The sequence below is a fragment of the Eulemur rufifrons genome, chromosome 30 (genome assembly GCF_041146395.1).
Source record: "Eulemur rufifrons isolate Redbay chromosome 30, OSU_ERuf_1, whole genome shotgun sequence".
NCBI classification, from domain to species: Eukaryota; Metazoa; Chordata; class Mammalia; order Primates; family Lemuridae; genus Eulemur; species Eulemur rufifrons.
In genome coordinates, this window is record NC_091012.1 from 84,533,658 (window position 1) to 84,561,338 (window position 27,681).

Genomic DNA, 27,681 nt, shown 5'->3' on the forward strand with positions numbered 1-27,681 from the left:
TACCATTTTACATTCCCTCAGTAGTGCATGAGGGTGAACGTATTACTTTTATCATCAGAAAAAGGGTGATTTCCAGTTTGAAGAAAATTGACAAGCTATTTTAATTTTCTTTCCAGTTTAAGATTTGTTAGTGGAAGTAGAGATGGAACAGCAAGAATTTGGCAATATCAACAACAAGAATGGAAGAGTATAGTTTTAGATATGGCTACTAAAATGACTGGGTAAGAATCTGTGTTGGATATTTCAGTAATTCTCATATAGTATATTATCTCTTACATTGAGTTATTTTTTAACAATGAACATACAAAATATTTTTATATTAATAAATTTTTATATTAATAAATAAATGAAGATAATTGGTAGATGTGAAGTTTACATCTATATTCAGTCTCTAAGCAGATTGCCTTTTGATGTTGATCGACAGACTGGATGATAGGAACATTGCTGACTCATTCAAAATTGTGGTCTGTTGTGACCCAAAGATCTCTATGTTCTACTGATGCCCACAGAGTCATTCTCTGCCTTAGTTTTCTATAGGTCATTTTTTAAATATCTATTTGTACTACTTTCTACTTTCAGGGTTGTCTCTATTAAATGTCATTGTATGTTTAACTTTTTGTCTAATTTACTAAGGATACTTTTATAATATTTCACCTCATTACCATTCCTACTCAACATAATATGTATACTTAATCAACATTCTGTTTCATCACTCTCACTGTTGATTGGAAGATACATAATTACCTCTTTGGGACACTACAGTTTCCTTAGAGTGTGGCCCTGAAATTAATTATCTTCCCATTAATAATATATGGAACTGACTTTGTCATAATAGCCAGCTATTGATAATGTTGTATTAAATTAAATGACAAGTTACTGAATTTTCTACTACTTTTTTACAAGACCTATTAGGTTTCTAAAAAGTTAATATTTAGCCACCACACCTGGCTAATTTTTTCTATTTTTAGTAGAGATGGGGTCTTGCTCTTGCTCAGGCTGGTCTCAAACTCCTAAGTGCCAGCAATCCACCCGCCTTGGCCTCCCAGACTGCTGGGATTTCAGGCATGAGCCACCGTGCCCGGCCAAAGAAAAATAAAAGTTAATATTTAAAGGAATAAATTGGCCATTATATTTTTCATATTTTCTGATAACCAACATAACCTTGTATTTCATTTCTCAAGGTATTTGTAGATTTCCTTGTAGTTTCACTATTTTTGTTGTTCTCAGGTAACTATTTTAACAATTTTTTGTCATTTTGGGGTTTTTTCTTCCTGAGATAAGCTTATGGGTATTACCCTATGCAGATACATTTATTTATTTTTTTCACAAATACTTAAAGCTATAGTTTAGGATTTTTTAATCTAAACAGTTGTGTGTCCTGGAAAAATTTTGTCAAAACTTGCTATTTTACATGCACCTTTGTTAAAAATGTATAAGCTACGAATACTGCAAATTGTTTTCTTTAGGAATAATTTGCCATCTGGAGAAGACAAGGTCACTAAACTTAAAGTGACTATGGTAGCATGGGATCGCTATGATACCACAGTTATTACGGCAGTGAACAATTTCCTTTTGAAAGTATGGAATTCTATCACAGGGCAGCTTCTTCATACTTTATCTGTAAGTATTTTATTTTTAGAGTAATTAAAATGTAAAAAGTACATCATTCTAGGAGACGGGAAATGTAAGTTCTAGTTTTCTTTCTATGACTTACTGGCCTTTGAGGAGTTATTTGAGGGATCACTGTTGACATATCTTAAAAATAGGGATGACACATGGTATACTTGCTAAAAGCGGGTGTGAAATCTTTTCAAGATCCTTTCTAATAGTCATTTATCTATTATGTTATAGTATCCAATCAAGAATGTAAACGTTATTTTGTTTTTAGCAGGGTTTGGAATTTTTCATTGTTATAGTTTTAGGGAAGAGCTTACCTTATTTTGACAAGGATATGTATATTCTACCTTCAGTGATTAGATTGTGCAAGAAATAGAGGTAAGAAGAAATAGGAGATAAAAGGTGGTTTTTCTTCATTCTTTTAAAAAATGTATTTGTCATAGTAGAAGGCTGCAGTATTTGTGGGCTGAAAAGTTGATAGGGTTAATAGCAGAAATCACTATTGATTTTTGATGTTTGTCAGTTTATCATAATATTGCTTGACTTCAGATTAAATTCAATTTAAAAGCCTTATTTTACTTGTCTGCTTAAATTATCAATTCATAAGCATTTTGAGGAGACAAGGCAAGGAGATTGCCATATGGTTTACACAGTAGTAAGTGTTAGGGTTCAGACTAGAAATAAATACTTGTGACTCAACTTTCTTTGTAATATACCATAGCATCATTCTTATTTGACTCCTATGTAAGGTCATCTTAGCCTAGGGCCTCTGAGGCTTCTAAAGATTTGTTTGATTTGGGGAGGATTTCCAATTTATCTTTCATATCCCTCCCAAGTCCTCTTTATTTTAACATGTATTAATATAAAAATTATTAATGAAATATTTTACAGTCTTTTTCATAGTAAATCTTTGAAATCTAGTATGTATTTTACATTTACTGAATATCTCAATACTGTTTAGCCACATTTCAAATGCTTAATCGCCACATGAGGCTAGCAGTTACAGTATTAGACAATACAGTTCTGTATCTCTTAAATTACAATTCAAAAGGCCTTCTTGTAGCTGTTAGTTTTATAGATCCATGTAAAATTCTGTCATAATAAGTACCTTAATTTAGAATCCTGTTTAGTGGCACTCTTCCCCTGGTCTGACTCATGGGTCATCTGTTTTCAGTGAATTTTACTGAATAAATTTTGGAACAGACTATATTTAGTCCCTGTAACTGTCAAATCTACTTAGTTTTGGTATAGTACTTATATTTCAGTTTTACCAATTTATGTATCGGGGTCTTTGGGTGTAAAGTTCCATTTAGCAAATGCTTTTTAAGCATCAACTGTGTGCCAGACCCGAGGTGTTAGGAATAAATGGTAAATTCAACAGAGCCCTGTCCTGCTGAAGTTTATAGCCTATTAAGAGAGAAAAACTTATTCAGATAAGTGCTGAGAAAGAAAAGGGGAAGATAGAGTGGAAGATTCTAATGGAGTGACCAGATCTGATCTGGTAGGATCAGAGAAAGCTTCCTGAGGAAGTGAAGTTTGGGTTAAATTTTGAAAGATAAGTAGGAATTACCCAGTTCTCAGCTTAAATGCCACCTCCTTGATTAGCCCTTCCCTGATCAAACAATCCAAGGTAGCCTCTCAGTCTTTGTCTTATTACATTACCTTGATATGTTTTCATCAGTGTTTATTATTACCTGATATTTCCTTCCTTCCTTCCTTCCCTCCCTCCCTCCCTCCTTTCTTTCTTTCTTTCTTTCTTTCTTTCTCTTTCTCTGTCTCTCTCTCTCTTTCCCCCTTTCCCTTCCCCTTCCCCTTCCCCTCCCCTCCCCTCCCCTCCCCTCCCCTTCCCTTCCTTTCTTCCTTCCTTCCTCTCTCTTTCTTTATTTACCTTTCCTTTTCCTTTTCCTCTTGTTCTGTTCCCTTCCCTTCCCTCCCCTCCCCTCCCCTCCCCTCCCCTCCCCTTCTCTTTTCTTTGACAGAGTCTCTCTGTGTTGCCTGGGCTAGAGTGCAGTGGCATTGTCATTGCTCACTTCAACCTCAAACTTCTGGGCTGAAGCCAACCTCCTGTCTCAGTCTCCTGAGTAGCTGGGACTATAGACATGCACCACCACGCCCAGCTATTAATAATTTTTAAGTTTTTTGTAGAGATGGGGTCTTGCTATTGCCCAGGACGGCTCTCAAATTCCTGGCCTCAAGTGATCCTCCTGCCTCAACCTCTGAAAGTGCTGGGATTGCAGACATGAGCCATCACGTCTGGTCTTTACTTGATATTTTCTTATTATATTTTCCTGTTTGCCCTGTTTGTTTGGTATCTCTACATGGGGGGGGTCAACAAATATTTGGTAAATCACATACGTGAGGAGGTTTGGAGGTTCTTACAAGAAGAAGGGATGGCATGTGCAAAGGTCCTGAGGTGGAGGAGAGCTGGGAAAAAAGCTAGTTTGGTTAGAGCATAGAAAGCAGCAACAGTCTCACCAGATAAGACTGGAAAAGTAGAGAGGGACCAGACCATTCAGAATCTTGTAGGATTTATCCTATGATCAGTAGGAAACCATTAAAGGCTTTAAAGCAGAGGAATGACGTGAGTTTTACTTTTGAAAAATGCCTTGTAATTCTGGTCATAGTAGAGGGAATAGATTGGAGTGAGGTAAGAGTGACTGCAGATAGACGGTAGAGTCTACTATGGTAGCCAGGATGATGATTTAAATTTGTGTGGTGGTGGTGGAAATAGAAATGTGCTTAATAAATATAACTTATGACAGATGATATATCTTAAAACATTACTTATTTTTACTAGATAACCATTCCCCATGATCCAGTGACTGTACCCTATCTTAAGGCATATGACCAAAAAATGAAAATCCCTAATGTACACTGAAGTATTTGTACCATTTAAATTTAACAAAGTAATTTTGTTTTTTTTCTGGTTAGGAACCTGAGAAGATACTTGCTTATCAAATTGATTATTGAGCAAGGGATTTTGTTACAGCAAAGAACTTTTTCAGTATTCACTGGGAAGGGTTTGAGTAAACTTTCATTTGTGATGGTATTTATTGTAATGCGATTTTACCTACTCATCTTAACTTTACATTTTGAGCCAGTCTCCAGTTATTTTTTAATAAGCTATGTTTTTTTTGATAATGGTAGTATGGTAGGATACTCTGTTATTCCAATTAATACCATGATTTAGGATAAAATGCACTTTTGTGATTCACGGTGTATGGTCATTTTTAGAGCTCCTGATGTGTAATGTGCCAGTATGTTCCTAAGTGAAATGCAGCTTCAGGATGTTTTCTATGCTTTTCTAAGACTTTGAGACTGTTATTAATTATATACTCTGTGATATATAGCCAAGATTTAAGTCTAAGGAAAATCAACAATAATCTTAAAGCAGGTGTCTGCAAACTTTTTCTTTAAGGGGCTAGATAGTAAATGTTTTTAGACTTTGCACATACAGTTTTTGTTCCATCTTCTTTATTTTATTTTGTTTTGTGTTTTTTTGCAAGCTTCAAAAAATGTAAAAAAACATTTTTAGTTCATAGGCTGTATGTACAAACACTTTTGGGAGCCATATTTGGCCTGCAGGCTATAGTTTGATGACTCCTGATCTAACATCTCTATATACTGATATGAAATGATTTACTGGAAGGGAAACATATAACATAGAGCATTGGTTTTCAACTTTTTTTTGCAGAAAATCTATTTCTCAGATAAAGATATTAAACAGAACCCTCAGATATTGGTATAAAGTAGATCTAGGGCAGAGCCAGTATGCTCTGTCCTTTGAAGGTATCCTAGGGCCTCCCAAAGTACAATTTGAATAGCAGTGATAGAGAGTGCTGAAGAACAATGAAAGTTTGTCTGTTATCACTGTGGCAGAATTGGGTGTTAATGAAAGATTCTGTTTGTTAAATTTTCTGTGGCCTTTTAAATAGCACAATCCTAAATATCAAATCCTATTTTAGGGACCTGGTTAAAGAGCTGTAATTGTTTGGACTCTCTTTATTTTAAAAACATTTCTGGCTCTTCTGTCTACTGAATACTTTATAAAATCAGCAGTTAATACACATAAGGAACTCTGACTATATTGTTCATGTAGTGTCTGTAATAGTAAATGCCATTAAATTAGTATGCATGAATTCATCTGAACCAGATTGATAGGACACCCATAGACCTTTTGACCAAATAAGCCAGATTACATGACGTTACTTTTCATTTTTACATTGATTTTATCATAGGGGCATGATGATGAAGTATTTGTTTTGGAAGCACATCCATTTGATCAAAGGATCATACTTTCAGCGGGTCATGATGGGAACATTTTTATTTGGGACCTTGACCGGGGGACCAAAATTCGGAATTACTTTAACATGGTAAGGGAAATCTGTGTTTAGTTAATATTAAAACTGACTTCTCTTATGTGATAACACGGTAATCACATTTTTACCTAGTGCAAAGGAACCTCTTATTATCTGTATTTAAATCAGTAAAATAATTCAGAGAATAACTTATGTGAGAATTAGGCCTTTCAGGGTTGACTCTATTATTTTAGGTGTTAACATTTTCCAAATTCTGGTCTCCAACTCTAAGCTTCAGAAACTCAATTTATTAAGCTTTGGAGGTAACACCTAACCTAAAATCACAAAATGATTAATGATTAAACTCTAATGCTGATTTATGAATTACAATAGTGACTGTAATATTAATACTTGCATCTTCCTCTCGTAAATGTCACATGACTTAGTTATCAGAAAGTTGTTTAGCAAACATGAATTTGGAGATAATGGATGATCTTAAGATGTACTTAATACAAACCATGGAAAAATTTGGTGAGCTATCTATTCTCTCAGTAGAACACACCCTTCTGTGGTGATGGGAATCCTCATATCCTCCATTTTTAGTGTCCTTTTTTTAGGAATAGTTCTGACTAAACATTTCTAAATTGTTGGTTAGCCTTTGAGCTCACTTTTATAGGCATTATACAGATCCAGAGCATTAATAATACTCTGTCTTTTGTTAGTAAAATTGATTGTGTGCTTTAATTTCAGGATGGTTATTTTAAGGCTTAATTACATTACAACTTAAAATGTGAAGATAATATCTTGACTTTGCTGAGATAGCACCTTTGTCAATTTGGTTGCATTTAGGTATTTTTTAATCTCCTCAGTCACCCATGTAGTATTTCATGAGATATGACATTTCTAGCAATGATTGATTCCATCCATTGCAATTTGACGGTCCCTAATATTTTTCAGAGGTTTACTGTTTCAATAGGGTTCTGGCTACAGAAGCCAGAGAGTACATTGGAATATTGATGCATCACAGAATCCAAAGTATTAGCAAGGAGATGTTATCACCTACTTATTACTTGAAAATTACTTTTAAGATGACTTAAAGAGGCTTTTCTGAATTTCAGATTGAAGGCCAAGGTCATGGTGCAGTGTTTGATTGTAAATTTTCCCCAGATGGAAACCATTTTGCCTGTACAGATTCTCATGGGCATTTGTTGCTTTTTGGTTTTGGATGCAGTAAATACTATGAAAAGGTTAGTAGATTTCATTGTTGTAAACTGTAATTTGGGATTGTATCATTCATAAATTTTGTTTGAAGTCTTCCGGTTAATAAGGGTTAATAAGACAGCTGTCTTTCTTGGTAAGTTTTTTTATTACTGCCAGAGCATCAAGCTTGGTGATGTGAATCACTATTGAGATACAGGGTGATGGAGATATAAAAATTCGTTCGGAAATCCTTTTGCTTCTGATTAGAACATATTCTCTAATGTCTTCCACGTGTAATAAGAAAGTAACAGATCATGTCTTCCACGTAATCATAAAGTAGGAATGAGCAGCTGGTGATTGAATGTTTATTTTCTTGGTTAGCTATTTTTCCTATTATTGATCCTGTTAAAATACTTTGGAAGCTGACTTAATTGCCTCCTTATATTTTATCAGTTGTGAATTTGGGATAGATTATAGAATCTTAAATTTGGAAGAGAACTCAGAAGCATTGAGGTCAGCTCAATATTTGTATCACCTTTGAGTGTCTTTGAGGTGATTGGTATTTACCTGTCTCAATAGGTATGTTATAATTCATCTATCATTTGAATAAAAATAAATAAGAAAAACATAGTTATATAGGTTTATATGGTTTTTACAACTTAAGGAAAAATACCTAACTTTATCTGCTGGGTTGTTGCTTTACTTCTTCCTATCATAACTACAGAAAGGTGACAGAGGACCAAAAAGTAATACAGAATATAGGATTTTGTGGAGAAAAGATAGAATAACTATCTAGGTAATTGGCTTCTATCTAGAGGGAACATATGGCAACAAATGACTACAAGAGAGTGTAAACATTATCTGATTTGAAAAACGCATGTGCTCTAGGAATGAAAGTGCTCATCTATAAATTCCCTGTGTGTGTTAAATACTAAAAATCTATCATAAAGATTCCAGATCAGATGTTCTTCCACACGGATTATCGACCTCTTATCCGTGATGCCAATAACTATGTATTGGATGAACAAACTCAACAAGCTCCTCACCTCATGCCTCCCCCATTTTTGGTGGATGTCGATGGAAATCCTCATCCCACAAAATTCCAGCGGCTAGTTCCAGGACGGGAAAATTGTAAAGATGAACAACTTATACCACAGCTGGGATATGTGGCTAATGGTATGTTATTTCTCCAAAAGGAAATTTAAAACATTTTGCAAAATATTATACTTGCTGCTGTTCTCTCCATGATGTATACCCCTTGTTAAACTTTGGAGTAGGTTATAAGATATTTTACATACTACTTCTATTAATTTTCAGTTGCATACTACTTTTTACCTTACCAGAGTACATTTTCATTATTTATCTCACCTGGACACAGACAAGTGGATTAGAATAAACACAAGCAAAGAATGTGTTCACACACCTCCTTAGAAACAATTACATATGTATGCCTCTATAGTATTGCATTCTAGTAATGATTAAATGTACTAACTAATGTGTCAAGGTTTTATAATATAATTAGTAAAATTTCATTACTCATAGTATTGGCATTTTAGTTTGAGAGTCCATAGTTAATGGAACTTAGAAGAAGAAATTTAAAAAACCATGAACCAGAAAGTATCTGTTTACTTATCTTCATGTTTTAAATGCAGAGTTATTGGGTCTTCAGGAGGGGGATGTGAGTATTTAAATAACACTAAATCTTAGAGGATATTAGAGAGGCAGAGATGAATGTGATGCATGTTGGGAGACTAGTAGAATAAAACTTTGGAATAAATTATTCTCTATTAAAGCAACTTGGTCTCTTCTGGTTAGCGTATTTCCGCTATACCAGGGCTGTCCAGGAAGTATCCACTGATAATATATTTTTCATATTACATGGCTGGATACTTTCTAGACAGCCATCGTATATACTGCCCTCTCCACCCCCCCCCCCCCACATAGAATGCCTTCGTATCTTAGTTTGGTACTTGTAGGTTTCCTTCAGGTATAAGGTAGTGAGTTACTGATTCGCACATGGCATTTTATATCTTTACTAGTGAATTAAGGCTTGAATTGACCTTCATAGAGTGAATTGCTACACATTCTTTTATGTTCTCAGTCGTAAAAGTTTGTAGAGTAATGAAATGGTATTACATATGTGCCAATAGTTACTCTGATGATGTCATATTTATCAACCAAGGATAAAACGTGTGAATATTAAGTGGGAGATAAAATTGAAAACATCCAAATAAAAAAAATCTGTAATTTATCACACTTCATTTCCTGTACATTTCTTGAAAGATAATCACTTTCTTACTCTATCAGATACCATTTAATCTGACTAAAGGATAATATGAAAACCAGGGCTATATTTATGAAAGAAAAATATTTAAAGTTTTCATTCAGAGGTAATCATTGAATTTCAGTGTATCATAAAAAATATTTTCTACTTATTAAAACACTGAGCTCTTAACAAAAGCGAATGTTTGAAAGATCATAATTTTGACTTATTTTGGAAAGGAAATTTTCACAAAAGAAAGATGCAAACCATTTTAGGTACTTGTGGTTAAACTTGTGTAGACCTTACTCAAATCTCTATTCTTGACTTTTAACTTGAAATATACCATGGAGAAAATTTATTTTCAGATAAATTATTTAATTTTAATAATTACAGTCAGGGTTGCTTAATGATGAGGATACATCTTTATCATTTTATAGAATTAGAGCCATAGTTATTTCTTGCTTGAAAATAAAATGGGAACATTAACTTTTAGAAACATACGGGTGAGTTAAGCTTCCTCAGGGTATGTGAGGAGTGTGTACACACTTCTAAATAGGTTGAAACTTAGGCTTTCACATAGGCACACATTTCTTGATGACAGAGATATGTTCTGAGAAATGTGTCGTTAGGTGATTTCGTCATTGTGCAAACATCGTAGAATGTACTTACACAAACCTGGATGCTATAACCTACTATACACCTAGGCTATGTGGTATAACCTATTGCTCCTAGGCTACAAACCTATACAGGATGTTACTGTACTGAATACTGTAGGCAATTGTATTAATAACAGTAGTATGTATTTTTGTATCTAAACATAGAAAAGATACAGTAAAAATATGGTATACAAGATAAAAAATGATATACATGTGTAGGGCACTTACCATGAATGGAGCTTGCAGGACTGGATGATTCTCTGGGTGAGTCAGTAAGTGGTGAGTAGTGTACATTACTATCCACTACTGTAGACCATTTAAATACTGTACACTTAGGCTACACTAAATTTATATTTTTCTTTCTTTGATAATGAATTAACTTTAGCTTACTATAATTTTTTTTACTTTATAAGCATTTTAATTTTTGTTTTGCTTTTTGACTCTTTTATAATAATACTTAGCTTAAAACACCAACACATTGTGCAGCTGAGCAAAAGTATTTTCTTTCTTTATAATACTTACTTTGTAAGCTTTTATCTACACATCCATCACTTTGAATATTTATTCTTTTTTAAAAACATTTAAAATATGGATACATAAGAGTTACATATCTTGAATCTTTATAGGGTAAATGTGATGTTTTGATATGGGCATACAATGTGAATTAAATCAGAATAATTGGAATATCTAACACATCAGGAATTTATCTTTTCTTTGTGTTAGGAATATTCCAATTCCAATTTTTTTGGTTATTTTAAAGTATTTTAAAGTATACCCTAACTTATTGTTTATAGTCACTTTGCCGTGCTATCACATATTGTTCATTCTGTCTAATTATCTAACTATATGTTTGCACTCATTAACCATTTATACTCTATGCCCCCCTCCCCACTACCCTTTGCCAGCCTCTGGTAACTGTCATTCTACTACTCTCTGTCTCCATGAGATCAATTGTATTTAATATTTAACTCCCACATGTGAGTGAGAACATGTGATATTTGTCTTTCTATGCTTGGCTTATTTCACTTAACATAATGTTTTCCAGTTCCATCAATGTTGTAGCAAATGTCAGGATTTCTTTTTTATGGCTCCATAATATTCCATGTACTATCATTCCTTTATCCATTCATCCATTAATGGACACTTAGATTGATTTCAAATCTTGGGTATTGTGAATAATGCTGCAATAAACATGGGAGTACAGCTATCTTTTCGATATATTGATTTCCCCTCCTTTTGATATATACCCAGCAGTGGAATTGCTGGTTCAGATGGTAGTTCTATTTTCAGGTTTTTTTTTTTTGTTTGTTTTGTTTTGTTTTTTGAGGAATCTCCATACTGTTGTCCATAGTGGTTGCACTGATTTACATTCCCACCAACAGTGTACAAGGGAGAGTTCTCCTTTCTCCACATCGCCGCTAACATTCATTATTGCCTGTCTTTTCGATAAAAGCCATTTTAATTGTGGTGAGATGATATCTGATTGTAGTGTTGATTTGCATTTTTATGATGACTAATGATGTTGAGCACATTTTCATATGCCTGTTGGCCATTTGTATGTCTTCTTTTGAGAAATGTCTATTTGATTCTTCACCCATTTTTTAATCAGATTGTTTTTTTTTTCCTACTGAGTTGTTAGAGCTCTTTATATCTTCTAGTTATTAATCCCTTATCAGAATGGTAGTTTACAAATATTTTCTTCCATTCTGTAGGTTGTCTCTTCCCTTTGTTGATTGTTTCCTTTGCTGTGAAGAAGCTTTTTAGCTTTATGTGATCCCATTTGTCCAATTTTGCTTTGGTTCCCTGTGCTTTGGGATTATTACTCAAAAAAATCATTGTCCAGATCAACGTCCTGAAGCATTTCTCCAATGTTTTCTTTTAATAGTTTCATAGATCCTCATCTTAGATTTAAGTCTTTAATCATTTTGATTTGATTTTTATATATGGTGAGAGATGAGAGTCTAGTTTCATTCTTCTGCATACGGATATACAGTTTTCCCAGCATCATTTATTGAAGAGACTGTCCTTTCCCCAATATATGTTCTTGGCACCTTTGTTGATGATAAGTTCACGATGGATGTGTGGATTTGTTTTGGGCTTTCTATTCTGTTACAGTGATCTATGTGTGTATTTTAATTCTAGTACCATGCTGTTTTGGTTACTGTAGCTCTATAGTATAATTTGAAGTCAAGTCATGTGATTCATCCAGTTTTGTTCTTTTTGCGCAGTGTGTCTTTGGGTAATCTGGGTTTTTTTCTAGTTTTATATAAATTTTAGGATTATTTTTTCTATTTCTGTGAATAATATTGATATTTTGATACATATTGCATTTAATCTGTCAATTTATTTGGATAGTATGGATATTTTAACAATACTGATTTCTTCCAGTTCCATTTTATTAATAACAATATTGGTTCTTCCGGTTTCACATTTTTGTGTGTCCTCTTTAATGTCTTTCATCAAAGTTTTATACTTTTCATTACAGAGATTTTTTATTTCTTTGGTTAAATTTATTTCTAGATATTTTATTTTATTTGTAGCTAATGTAAGTGGGATTACTTTTTTGATTTCTTTTTCAGATTGTCTATTGTTGGCATATAGAAATGCAGCTGATTTTTACATGTTGATTTTGTATCCTGCAATTTTACTGAATTTGTGTATGAGTTCTAATAGTATTCTTGTGGAGTCTTTAGGTTTCTCTGGGTATAAGATCATATGCTCCTAAAACAAGGATAATTTGGCTTCTTCCTCTCCAATTTGAATGCTCTTTATTTCTTTCTCTTTTCTAGTTACTCTAACTAGAACTTCTAGTACTATGTTGAATAACTGTTGAAAATGGGCATCCTTGTCTTGTTCCAGATCTTAGAGGAAAAGCTTTCAGTTTTCCCCCATTCAGTATGATACATGCTGTAGTTCTGTCATATATGGCTTTTATTGTGTTGGGATAATATCCTTATATACCCAGTTTTTTGAGAATTTTTATTTGGAAGAGATGTTGAATTTTATCCAATGCTTTTTCAGCATCAGTTGAAATGATCATATGGTTTTTGTCCTTTGTTCTGTTGATATGATGTATCACATTGATTGGCGTATGTTGAACCATCCTTGTATCCCTGGGATGAATCCCACTTGATCATGATGACTAATCTTTTTAATGTGTAAAACTAAGACACAAACACCACAAACATTAGCCTAGGTCTACACAGGGTCAGGATCATCAGTGTCACTGTCTTATACCTCCATATTTTGTACCAGTAGAAGGTCTTCAGGGGCAGTAACAAGCAAGGAGCTATCATCTCCGATGATAATAATGCCATCATCTTAAAAACCTTCTGAATGACCTGCCTGAGGCTGTTTTATAGTTAATGTTTTTAATAAGTAGGAGTATACTCTACAATAATGATGAAAAGTATAGTACAGTAAACAAACACATAAACCAGCAACATAATTATTATCATTATCAAATATGTATTGTAAATAATTGTATGTGCAATACTTTTATGCAACTGGCAGTGGAGTAGTTTTGTTTATACTAGCATCACCATAAACACATGAGTAATGCATTGCTCTACAACATTACCATGGCTTTAACATCACTAGGTGATAGAAATTTTTCAGCTTCATTGTAATCTTATGGAACCATTGTTGTATATGGGGTCCGTTATTGACTGCAACATTTTTGTAGCACATGACTGTATTCTTTAAGGTGAGAAGGACCTCATAATAATGTCTAATTTGAGAACTTTGGTTAAATCAAACATACAGACTAATATATCAAAAATTTAAAAGCTTTAAATAAAATGTTTTATTTGATACATATTTATCATCTTGTTTTTAATTATTTGTCTAGAAAATTATTAAGTTAATTGCTACATTTAGAGGATATACTAAAATGTAAGTGATTTTGTGGCTTTCTATCTTTGGTCTCATTAAGGTGATGGTGAGGTGGTAGAACAGGTAATTGGGCAGCAAACCAGTGACCAAGATGAGAGCATTCTTGATGGAATAATCAGAGAGCTACAGAGAGAACAAGATCTGAGACTAATTAATGAAGGAGATGTTGCACATTTTCCAATTAATAGATCATACTCTGTTAATGGTGGTAAGTATTTATATATTTGTAAAGGATATGATGAATGCACTTCAGTTATTTTACTTTAATCAAGTAATTACATGTGAAAAATATTTTGATGTTTATAAATGAACACATTTTTATTGATTTACAATTGTTATATCAGATATACCAAAGTGCCATAGTCTCATTATCATCTGTGGATAAAATAACTTAGTGTCTCCTAAGAAATACAGATGGTATATTTTAATATGCTGTTTTCTTCTTACTTAATAATTTTCAATATTTACATTTTGAAGAAGCAAAATTTGAAATAAGCCCAGCCGTTTTGTAGGGGAAATCAACCTATACAGTTTTCAAAATTAAAACCACCTTAAGTTTAGAAATTACTACCCCCCCAAAATTACTACCCCTCCTTTGTTGAGAAGAAAGCAGAATACTACCCTCCTTTCTTGAATTTTATAAAAATACACTGGAAGACAAGAAGCCCTCTGAAGACAGGAAACCCTCTTAGAGAATACAGGTGCAACTTCTGAGTTGACTTTTACAACAGTTTGATCTTAATACCAGAAGATAGTGTATTAATATAATTAATTATTCTGTCTTAAAATGAATATTCTAACTATTATATCCACTCTTTTACTTTATATGAAATGTGCCTATGGATCTGAGTTTTTTATAAATCTTAGCTTGTCTCAATTTTACCTTTATCAATAGCCTATTGATCCTTTTATGGAAATTTTGGCAAATTTGTTTATTTTTATATTTATGTAATTGGGGTCATTTATTTGGACAACATAGTATTTTGGGTTCCACAGAAATGAATAAGGTGATTTAAATTTGAGATGATTCACAGGGTATTTTAGTCAATTCCTTATTTCTATAGTAACCCATACAATTAAAATAAAGATGGTTTTTCATTTTGGTCACTTGAACACCTAAATCAGATAAGCTTTCCTGAACCTAGGACAAAATGAGAAGTGGGATGTTAATCCTATATATTCAGGCCCTTTGTTCCTAAGACAGAAAACTTCCTTAGAACCCTGATTTAGACATCCATTAATGTAACCGATATTCAGTTCTACCTACAATACTAGGTATTTGTGAATAGATTTGAAATGCCATTGGTAAGAGACTGCACTGACGTCTATTTGTAATGTTCATTTGTTTTGAATTTTTTATGATGTTTATTTTAAAAGTTGAACATTTCAGTTTTCATTTGTGCTTTATTTGCAAATATAATAAAAATAAATTAATAGGAACCTTTTTGGAGGATTAAAAAGTAAAGGTTCTGTTACTTTTTTCCTTTCTTTCATTGCTCATCAACCTTGAAAATAAAAATTTGATTTAAAATTTTTTGTTTATACTTTTATATTGCAATTTTGAAAGCTTTATTGAAACTTTATTCAGAAACATTTTAATGAAGTAAAAAAGGTAGAATTTAGATCAAAAAGCTGCTTCGTGAATTGGAACTAATAAATACTTGTGAATCTCCAAAATAATGTTGAATACATTTTTTATATTCAGTGAGCATTCAGTAGATGTCAGATGTGAAAGTGCTTTGAAAAAAATTAAAAGACCTCTGTGCTTTGTATGGAACCAGAGAAGACTCCACACAGCAAAAGCAATCTTAAGCAAAAAGAACAAATTGGGAGACATCAATTTATCAGACTTCAAGCTATACTACAAGACTATAGTAACTAAAACAGCATGGTACTGGCACAAAAACAGAGACATAGACCAATGTAACACAACTGAGAACCCAGATATAGAACCATCCTCATATAGCCATCTAATCTTTGACAAAGCAGACAAAAACGTACACTGGGGAAAAGAATCTTTACTCAATAAATGGTGCTGGGAAAAGTGGATAGCCACATGTTGAAGAGTGAGAAACAGGATCCGCACCTCTCACCTCTTACAAAAATCAATTCACAGTGGATAACAGACTTAAAAAGAAAGGCATGAAACCATAAGAACTCTAGAACAAAATGTTGGAAAAACTCTTATAGACATTGGCGTAGGCAAAGGATATATGAAGAAGACCCCAAAGGGAATCACAGCAACAACAAAAATAAATAAATGGGACCTAATCAAATTAAAAAGCTTCTGCACAGCAAAGGAAACTATCATGAGAGGAAACAGACAACCTGCAGAATGGGAGAAAATATTTGCATGGTACACATCCGATAAAGAGCTGGAATCTATATAGGACTCAGAAAAATCAGCAAGAAAAAAATCAAACAACTCCATTAAAAGTGGGCAAAGGACATGAACAGAAACTTTTAAAAAGAAGACAGACTAATGGCCAACAAACATGAAAAAATGCTCAATATCTTTTATCATCAGGAAAATGCAAATCAAAAGCACAATGAGATATCACTTAACTCCAGTGAGAATGGCTTTTATCAAAAAGTCCCAAAACAATAAATGTTGGCGTGGATATGGAGAGATAGGAACACTCATACACTGCTGGTGGGACTGCAAACTAGTAAAACCTCTATTAAAAGTAATATGGCGATACCTTGAAGAGTTAAAAGTAGAACTACCATTTGACCCAGCAATCTCATTACTGGGTATCTACGCAAAGTGGAAAAAAAAAAAAGACATTCTATAAAAAACAAAACGAAAAAGACAAAGACAAAACAAAAAACATCATGAGAATGCTTATAGCAGCACAATTCACAATTGCAAAGATGTGGAAACAACCCAAGTGCCCTTCAATACATGAGTGGGTTAATAAAATGTGGTATATGTATACCATGGAGTTCTTCTCAACCACAAAAACAGTGGTGATCTAGCTCCTGGATAGAGCTGGGACCTATTCTACTAAGTGAAGTATCCCAAGAATGGAAAAACAAGCACCACATTTACTCACCATCAACACTTATGTGCAAATATAGCAGTAACATTTGTTGAGTGTCGGGCAGGTGGGAAGGGGGAGGAGATTGATATATTCACACCTGATGGGTGCAGTGCACACCGTCTGGGGGATGTACACACTTGAAGCTCTGACTTGAGCAGAGCAAAGGCAAGGTATGTAACCTAAACATTTGTATCCCTGTAATATGCTGAAATAATAATAAAAAAAAACTGTAGAAACTTTAAACATTTAATGAATGGTTGCTTTATTCATAAGTATGAAAAACATAAAAGGGTACAGAAAATGTAGAACAAAGGGATAGCAACTCTTCTAGCAGCATTCTTTCAATTGCCTGTTTTATTTAGAGCTCTGATCTGGAACACTTTGGTGCCTTTACTCAGAAAGTGGTATTTTTCCTTGTTTCTACTTTAGCTCTGAGAAGTCCAAATATGGACATATTGTCTTCCCCAAACATTGGGCTCCGACGTAATGGTCAAATTGAAGGTGTCCGACAAATGCATAATAATGCTCCTCGGAGCCAGATGGCCACAGAAAGAGATCTCATGGCATGGAGCAGAAGAGTGGTGGTCAATGAACTAAATAATGGGGTTAGTAGGTGAGTCAATGAGGTAACATTTATTAAAACAAATTTAAAGCTTTATTTTTTAGGAAGTAAATTAAAGTATACTATGTTAATCTGGTAACCGAGATATTTTTTAATCTAGTTGAGTCATGCATTAGGTTTTCCATATTATCCCCAATTAGTTCACTCCAGAAGAAAGATTTAATCATTATCTTCAATTTGTTCAACTTTGTGATGAATGTTTTGGGGAATACTGAAAATGCAAAACATGATCTCTGTTCTATGGCTTATAGATTAGTTTAGGTGATAAGAATGCAAATAGTATTAAAGAGGAACTCATATGAGATAATATGTGATTAAATATGTGAGCGATATATGGACCCTAAATTCAACAGTGGTTCTGAGGAGAAGGCCATTCGCTAGATACTGGAGCAGTTTGGGAGTGCAATTATGTACTCGACCCTAGTGCTTACAGTATGTTTAGAAATGTCACGTAAGTAGATTTCATTCAGTGAAAGGATTTCATTAGTATGAATTTCAAACTTAGAATCCCCATTCTTATTTGTAAACCCTAATATTTGCTATAATAACAACTTCAGATAATCCATAGTGTCTGGGAATAGATTTAGAAAATTGAAAGGACACTGAAGGAGAACATGCAAAACTCATTTTAACCAAGTATCTCCCTAACCAAGCCTTTTACCAGATAAACCAACAAGTAGCAAAATTAATTTGGTTTCTGCTTTTCTTTTGCTTTCTGCTATAAGTAGAAAGCAGTAATAAGAAAAAAAGGAACATAGCTAATTTATGAACTGAATGCTAACCCCTGGTAGTAGAGCAATTTGAAATAATTCTTTAGTTGAAACTTTAAAGTAGAATTGAAAGCAGGGACTCAAATAGATATTTGTGCACCATTATTCATTGCAGCATTATTCACAGTAACTAAATAAATAAAATGTGGTATATCCATACAATGGAATATTAATCAGCTGTAAAAAAGAATGAAGTTTTGATACTTGCTACAACATGGATAAACATTGAAAACATTATGCTGAGTTTAAGAAACCAGATACAAAGAGACAAATATTATATGATCCCACTTATATGAAATATCTAGACTAGGTAAATTCATAGAGACATAAAATAGATTAGAGATTAACAGGAGTGAGGGGAAGGAGAAAATGGGGATTTATTCCTTAATGATTTTGGAGTTTATCTTTGGAGTGATGAAAAAGTTTTAGAAATAGTGGTAATGGTTACACAACATTCAGAATATAATTAATGCCACTGAAGTATATACCTAAAAATGGTTAAATGGCAAGTGTTACATTTAAAAGTATTAATATTTTGTTATCTCATTCTTAAACTACTGGCTGCCTTTTTGCTGATTTTCTCTTACTTTGATCTTTGATTTGTTATTAGGGTACAGGAAGAATGTCGAATTGCAAAAGGCGATATGGAAATCAGTCTTTATACAGTTGAAAAGAAGAAAAAGCCATCTTATAATACCCAAAGGGTAAGTTTAGTTATACAGTACTTTTGGGATGAATATTTGCAAATATTTACAAATACCAGGTTTTTGAAAGACAGTAGTTATGTAGTAAGGGACTATTTTAATAGGTGTCTGCATGCAAGGAATCTGTTTTTGAGGCACAGATTGAGATAAATGGTTATTATTAGTAAAAATAAAGTTGCGTAAAACCAAGACTGTCCCCCCAAAATCTAATACATGTGATCATTGTAGGTATATTTGTATTAAAATACATTTTCATATGCTTAAAGTAGAACCTTAAAATATTATCAGACCACTAATCACAGTGTAAAACAGATGCTCAGATACCGTAGGCTAGAGGCTGGCAAACTATAGCCCATGGGCCAAATAAGGTCTGCCGCCTCTTTCTATAAGTTTTATTAGAACAAAACATTCATTCATTTATATGTTGTCTGTAGCTGTTTTCATGCTGTAAAGACAGTTGAGTAGTTGCAGCAGAGGTTGTATGACCTCCAAGTGTGCTGACCCCTGCCCTAGGCGCATTCCTAGCCTACCTAATCATTTAGGAGCAAAATCTGATCTATGCATTGTGAGGTACTATATTCAGTTTGCCAGTAGAAACTGTTAAGCAGGGAGTAGGATACCCGTACTACATTAGGCACATGGTAATCTCCTTATTAGTACTCTGAGGTTCACCAAACTAGGAACATAAGAATATAAAATTTTGTTCCTAGATTTAACCATAATTCTTGCAGAGTGTGGTAACTTGGAGAATCTAGGATAATTTTAATTTTGTTAAAGAAATCTAGGCAATAGACCCTGAATTTTAAATGTTTTTTTTAGACTTGATAAACACAAATTTAGCTGATTATTATATAAATATCTCCAAATATTCTTAGATCACTTTGATGTCTGCTTTCTTAATTTCTGTTTTTGGTTTTGCTAGTTTATTTTGTATTCTCTGGTAAGCTTATTTTGTTTAGAAATTTTAAATGACTCAGATTTATGATTTTTATTCTTTTTTTCCTGCTAAGCTGATTTGTCAAAAATCAGACTTACCTGAACCTAGGAGGCAGAGTACTTAGGTCTGTAGATGTTTTGTTTATATTGAAAATGAGACACATTTACATATAATATAAAATGGCCCGTGACACTGATTTATAAGACTTTTAAACTTGTTTACTCTTAATGCTGTATTAGGGTTGCAGCTTAGCCATATCAGTAATAATGTTTTATATTTGTAAAGGTTAGAATAAAATAATTTTCACTTTAAATTTTAGTTTTTAAAAATTAAATCTTTATTTTGATCTGTTTACAAAATGAGTACACTGTGAACTCTTGTTGTAACCACAAGTGAATTATCCATAATAACTGAATTTATTTTCTCCTACATTGTCCACAAATAGTAGGAGTAACCTTCAATGGGATATAAGGGATTAAGCATGGCATGAATTTTTGTGTGTCTGTGTGCCTTGCTGTGTTCCAAAAATGAAATTGTATTTTACTTTTTATATGTAGGTTACTTTGAGTCCTTTCACTTCAATTGTTATAAATAATCTAAAATTTATTTTATTACTTCATTTTAATTTTTAACAGTTCTCTCCTGGACCTAGTTTCATATTTCTATGCTAAAGAGTGGACCAAATTATTCTAAAGATCTTTTTCAATTCTTAAGAATCTTAAGAATGCTAATCTAGAATGAACAAAAATATAGATGATCAAATATAATTATGTCTTTTAATGCTGTAACAAGTTTTCCTAGATTTTTTTACAGAACTAAAGTACATATTAAGAATTATACATACATAAATATGATATAGATGTCTTGCTTTATCCTGTAATAATTGTGAATACTATTATATATAAATTATGAATGGGCATATTCTTGTAACCCAAATTTTCAGCGTTTTCTTTAATTTGATCACAAAGTTTTCAACATATGACAGTAATCAATATTAGTGGAAGGTGGATTAAATAATTGAAATATAGTTACATATTCATTTTCTTTTTGGCAATTTATCCTCATCCCTTACTTGTCCCCCCACCCCTACCCGTACCTAATTGATTTGCTTTATATACATTCCTGTGTGTTAACTGAGCTTTTTATTTTTTTTAATCTATTTTCCTTCTCTTTTACAGAATGATTATCAGCCTAGCTGTGGGCGGTCTTTACGAAGGACACAGCGCAAGCGTCAGCATACCTATCAAACTCGGTCCAACATAGAGCAGAATTCGCAAGCATCATGTCAAAATTCAGGTGTACAGGAGGACTCAGAAAGCTCCTCAGAGGTTAGATATCTGCTTTATTTATTCAATGTGATTTTTTGTTTCCCAGTTTGTATCAAACATTTGGGTTCACTTTTAAGAGTCACTTCTTTAATAGAAAATTATTTAATGACTTTCTTATAATGGGTTTATTAATAAGACATTTCATAGGCAAATCTGAGCATAATTGTGAATTCCTTTAGATGTCGTCTCTGATTTGTACCTCAGATGTTATCTTGATGAGGGTATCAAATATGTCATCAAATGTTTGGCTTTGAGACAGTGAGAGAAGAGACTAAGAGGAAATCTGCCTGGAAATGGAAAGAAATGGAGTATAAACAGTGATAATAAGTTATACAGACACAGAACTTGTTGTCTGTGTGATCAACATATAGTATACACATTTTCTTTTATTATTGAGTTCACCCCTTATGGAGATCATAGAGTGTTGATTTTTCTCAGACCTGCCTTTTTCATGGTAATGACTTTTATAACAATTATTTTCTTCTATTCCTCTGTTCTCCAGTCCTTTCCTTTTGTTTTCTTAACAACTTTAGCTGTTAAGTGCATAATGGGGGTTTAACCATGCATTGACAATATATGGTATTCCTATTCTTTTCCTGCCAGTCACAATTCTTAAACTAACTCTTATCAAAGATGCCTCTCCTTCCCTACCCATGAAAATTTTGATATTAAAAGAATGATCAATATTCAAGGATTGATGCTACCTTTTAATGTAATGTAACAATTTCATTGTGGTTGTGCTTTTAAAAAGAATGCTAATCTTAATAAATATTTATGGTGAAATGATTTTTTGGTTAGGATTTGCTTCAAAATAATCTCTAGGGTATAAGGTGGTGGGTGAGGATATAGATAAAATAGGCAATGAGTTATTGTCTAAACTGGAGATAGTGTACATAAAGGTTATCTAGTCTCTCTACTTTGGTATGTTTGAATTTTACATAATAAAAATACTGTTAAATTTTAAGTTTAATAATATGTATAGAGTAATTGTATTAACTTGGTAGAGACATATAGGTATTTTTAAAACAATGTTTTTAGCATTTAAGAAGGTTATATTTGGGCTTAAGGACTTTATTCAATCTTTGAAATAATAAAAAGATATTTGATATCAATAAGATATATATGATAATATATGCCAGAAATGTTTAAATACCTGGTAGACTTTAGTTGTGAGTTATAGATATATATAGAAAAATAATTATGTACATTTTTACTAGAATGTTTTATTGGGGGGGATAAAAAGTATTATAAAACAGGTAGTAGTTTGCTAATTAGTAATATGCTGGCAATGTAACTACATGTTTCAATTACTGGTTCTTTGTTGCAGGAAGATGAAACTATTGGCACAAGTGATGCATCTGTAGAGGATCCTGTTATTGAATGGCAAAGTGAAAGTTCTTCCAGGTAGTTTTAATGGCTTTTATTTGGTCTAAATTATTCAACAGTTTTAATATGAAATTGTGTTCTTATAGGAATTTGTTAAAACCAGAGTTAAAATAGTATTTTATCATAGAAAGAATACTGGGCTAGAAGCCTAGAGACTTGTTTTATCCTAGCCCTCCCAATATCTTTTTGGTTACTTCATCTGTAAGATAAACTTCTTTTTAAATCCAAGAGTCTACATGTTGGCAATTACAGTCATGCTTTGCGTAACGACGTTTCAGTCAAGGACAGACCTTATATACAACTGTAATCTCATATGATGATAACAGAACTGAAAAATTCTTATCACCTAGTGACATCGGCCATTGTAACATTAATCATGTGTTTGTGCTGATGCTGTTGTAAACCTAATATGCTGCCAGTTGTATAAAAGTATAACATATTGATAGTACATAATACTTGATAATAAATGAGTATGTTACTAGTTTAGGTATTTACTGTACCATACTTAGCGTGTCCTCCTTCTACTTATAAAAAAGAAGATAACTGTAAAACAGCCTCAGGCAGGTCTTTCAGAAGATATTTCAGAAGATGGCATTGTTATAGGAGATGACAGCTTCATGCCTGTTATTGCTCCGGAAGCCCTTCTAATGGTACAAGATGTGGAGGTACAAGATGTGGAGGTACAAGATGTGGAGGTGCAAAACAGTGATGTTGATGATCCTGACCCTGTGTAGGCCTGGGCTAATGTGTGTGTTTGTGTTTTAGTTTTTAACAAAAAAAGTTTAAAAAGTAAAAATAAATTAATTTTTTTAGAAATACAAGAAAGCTTATAGAATAAGGATGTAAAGAAAAAATATTTCTGTTCAGCTGTACAATGTGTTTGTGTTTTAAGCTAAGTGTTATTACAGAAGAATCAAAAAGTAAAAAAAAAAAAAAGTCTATAAAGTAAAAATGTTACAATTAGCTGTGAGCCAAAGTGGATGGCGGGTAGGATGGAGGCGACCTTGGAGCAGCCCTTGGAGGACACGATGAAGAATCTGTCCATTGTTTTTGAGTCCCATGCACAAATTCATAAAGACTTAATCTCGGCTGCCGTGGGACCCTGTTGGATGAACCTGCTGGAGTGCTATCTGTTCTAGCCCAGAAAGAAGCTAAGCTAGCCTCTGACTCCACTGATATTCCTGTGGTGTGCCTAGAGTCAGATAATGGGAACATTATGATCCAGAAACATGATGCCATCACACTGGTAGTTCACAAAATGGCCTCTTGACATTTCATGTGAGTTTTCTAGCAGCCTTTCATAGGGACTCTGTCATACCTATGTTAATTATATTGCAGAACTACTAAAGTTCTAGCAGTTAGGCTATTCATTTAATGGACATTGGGCACTTTTCTATTTATTTTAGAATAAGTTTCTTCTTAACACTCTATGCACTGACCTATCAAGTGAGAAAGGATCATGCTTTGAAGCAGCAGTTCCAGGTCACTTTGTATATAGAGTTTTGTTATGTTCAATAAATCTGTTTGGAAGGAAAAAAAAGTTACAATAAGCTAACATAAATTTATTATTGAAGAAAGAAAGATATTTATTACAAACTTAGTGTAGCCTCACTACATGGTCTTTATAAAATCTACAGTAGTGTACAGTAATGTTCCTAAACCTTCACATTCATTTGCTGCTCGCTCATTGACTCACCTACAGCAACTTAAAATCCTGCAATCTCTGTTCATGGTAAGTGCCCTATATAGGTATATCATCTTTTACTCTTCTATACCATATTTTTCACTGTACCTTTTCTGTTTAGGTATGTTTATTTTTTTTTATTTTTTTTTTAATTTTTTTTTTATTTCAGCATATTACGGGGGTACAAATGTTTAGGTTACGTATATTGCCCTTGCCCTACCCGAGTCAGAGCTTCAAGCGTGTCCATCCCCCAGACGGTGCGCACCGCACCCATTAGGTGTGTATATACCCATCCCCTCCTCCCCCTCCCATCTGCCTGACACCCGATGAATGTTATTACTATATGTGCACTTAAGTGTTGATCAGTTAAAACCAATTTGATGGTGAGTACATGTGGTGCTTGTTTTTCCATTCTTGGGATACTTCACTTAGTAGAATGGGTGCCAGCTCTATTCAGGATAATACGAGAGGTGCTAGATCACCATTGTTTTTTGTGGCTGAGTAGAACTCCATGGTATACACATACCACATTTTATTAATTCACTCATATATTGATGGGCACTTGGGTTGTTTCCACATCTTTTCAATTGTGAATTGTGCTGCTATGAACATTCTAGTGCAGATGTCTCTTTTATAGAATATCTTTTGTTCTTTTGGGTAGATGCCCAGTAATGGGATTGCTGTATCAAATGGTCGTTCTACTTGTATCTCTTTGAGGTATCTCCATATTGCTTTCTACAAGGGTTGTACTAGCTGGCAGTCTGTCCAGAAGTGTATGAGTGTTCTTGTCTCTCTGCATCCACACCAACATTTGTTGTTTTGGGGCTTTTTGATAAAGTCTATTCTCACTGGAGATAAGTGATATCTCATTGTGGTTTTGATTTGCATTTTCCTGATGATTAGAGATGTTGAGAATTTTTTCATATGTTTGTTGGCCATAAGTCTATCTTCTTTACAAAAGTTTCTGTTCATGTCCTTTGCCCACTTTTTGATAGGGTTGTTTGATTTTTTCTTGCTGATTTTCCTGAGTTCTGTATAGATTCTAGTTATCAGCCCTTTATTGGATGTGTAACATACGAATATTTTGTCCCATTCTGTAAGTTGTCTGTTTGCTCTCGTGATAGTTTCCTTGGCTGTGCAAAAGCATTTGAATTTGATCAGGTCCCATTTATTTATTTTTGTTGTTGCTGTGATTGCCTTTGGGGTCTTCTTCATATATTCTTTGCCTAAGCCAATGTCTATAAGAGTTTTTCCAACATTTTCTTCTAGAATTCTTATAGTTTGATGCCTTAAGTTTAAGTCTGTTACCCACTGTGAATTGATTTTTGTGAGAGGTGAAAGGTGGTATCCTGTTTCACTTTTCTACATGTGGCTATCCAATTTTCCCAGAACCATTTATTGAATAAGAATTCTTTTCCCCAGTGTATGTTTTTGTCTTCTTTGTCAAAGATTAGATGGCTGTATGAGGATGGTTCTATATCTGGGTTCTCAGGTCTGTTCCATTGGTCTATGTCTCTGTTTTCGTGCCAGTACCTTTCTGTTTTAGTTACTATAGCCTTGTAGTATAGCTTGAAGTCAGGTAAATTGGTGTCTCCCAATTTGTTCTGTTTGCTTAAAGTTGCTTTTGCTCTATGGGGTCTTCTCTGGTTTTATACGAAGTGTAGAATTATTTTGTCTAGATCTTTGAAAAATGATGTTGGTATTTTAATGGGGATTACACTGAATCTGCATATCACTTTGGATAGTATAGACATTTTAACAATGTTGATTCTGTTGACCCATGAGTGTGCTATGGTTTTCTACCTGTTTACCTCCTCTGCTATTACTTTCTTCAGTATTTTGTAGTTCTCCCTGTGGAGGTCTTTTTCCTCCTCAGCTAAATATATTTTTAGGTACTTTATTTTCTTTGATGCTGTTGTGAAGGGTATTGATTCTTTGATTGGTTCTCAGTTTGACTGTTGCTGGTGTATAGAAATGCTACTGATTTCTGTACGTTGATTTTGTAACCTGAGACTTTGCTCAATTTGTTTATCAATTCCAGTAATCTTATGGCAGAATCTTTGAGATTTTCTAGATATAAGATCTTATCATCAGCAAAGAGAGATAGTGTTACCTCTTCTGCCCCCATTTGGATGCCCTTGATTTGCTTCTCTTGTCTGATTGCTCTGGCTAGGACTTCCAGCACTATGTTGTATAGAAGAGGTAATAGAGGGCAATGTTTAGGTATGTTTAGATACACAAATACCATTGTGTTACAATTCTCTACGGTATTCAGTACAGTAACATGCTGTACAGGTTTGTAGCCTATGAGGCTATACTATATAGTGTAGATGTGTACTAGTATGCTATGCCATCTACGTTTGTGTCAGTACACTCTATGATGTTTGCGTGACAATGAAATCACCTAACAGTTTCTCAGAATGTCTCACCTTTGTTAAGTGACACATGACTGTATATATATTTATTTAAGTTTTAAATAACCCCATTTTACTATTTCCAGGAATAAGGTGAATCTTTATTTTAAAGATGTTTATGTGATTTTGAACAGGGGTTTTAAATCCTGTTATAGGAAGCTAAGCACTATACTTTATCCAATAAGCATTTCATTAAAATCACTCAGAGAACAATCAAAATTCTGTAGTAATATTTTTTCTATTAGTTTAGAACAAAATCAAGCTTGTCTTTTATGATGTTTGATTACAAAATGGTCATATTTCAATTGTGAGTTAAAACTGTTCCTTTTCCATACTTAGGTATTCATAATTTTGATTTATTTACAGTGATTCTTCAAGTGAATATTCTGATTGGACAGCAGATGCTGGAATAAATTTGCAACCTCCAAAAAGACAAACCAGACAGGCAACACGGAAAATATGCAGTAGCTCTGAGGAGGAGAATTTGAAGTCACTAGAAGAAAGGCAGAAGAAACCCAAGCAGACTAGAAAGAAGGTTTGTAATTTTATAGGTTGTTTTGTTTTTGTTGCTTTTTAACTTTTTGTTTTTGCCTTTTATACTTGAATATTTAAAGGTATCATTTGACTTTTCTCTAAAGATAACATTCTATGTGAGAAACTAAGTAAATAAAAGCAGTTTAAATTCACTTCGAAATGTAAAGTATTTTTGAAATTTTTCTGTTATTAAAGGTAGAGGCTGGAATGTTTTTATCATCATACTTTGTTATTAAAACACTATTTGTTAAAATATAGCAATGTTCTAAAATAATAAGCTACTATAATATAAAATTATTATTCTTGTCATGTTACCAGTCATAAATTCTA

The 27,681-nt window shown here is 33.3% G+C and overlaps 1 protein-coding gene and 1 pseudogene across 1 annotated transcript in view; both read left to right on the forward strand.

The window, feature by feature from the left end:
* Positions 1-27,681, forward strand: part of BRWD3 (bromodomain and WD repeat domain containing 3) — a 122,987-nt gene that overhangs the window by 66,654 nt on the left and 28,652 nt on the right. The window contains exons 13-23 of the mRNA XM_069464369.1: positions 117-221; positions 1,467-1,620; positions 5,856-5,990; positions 7,034-7,162; positions 8,066-8,291; positions 13,969-14,136; positions 17,402-17,585; positions 18,975-19,068; positions 21,184-21,333; positions 22,661-22,737; positions 27,184-27,352. Coding sequence (XP_069320470.1) covers positions 117-221; positions 1,467-1,620; positions 5,856-5,990; positions 7,034-7,162; positions 8,066-8,291; positions 13,969-14,136; positions 17,402-17,585; positions 18,975-19,068; positions 21,184-21,333; positions 22,661-22,737; positions 27,184-27,352 — 1,591 coding nt within the window. The remainder of the gene's footprint in view (positions 1-116; positions 222-1,466; positions 1,621-5,855; positions 5,991-7,033; positions 7,163-8,065; positions 8,292-13,968; positions 14,137-17,401; positions 17,586-18,974; positions 19,069-21,183; positions 21,334-22,660; positions 22,738-27,183; positions 27,353-27,681) is intronic.
* On the forward strand, positions 23,712-23,989 carry LOC138379080 (ragulator complex protein LAMTOR5 pseudogene; annotated as a pseudogene).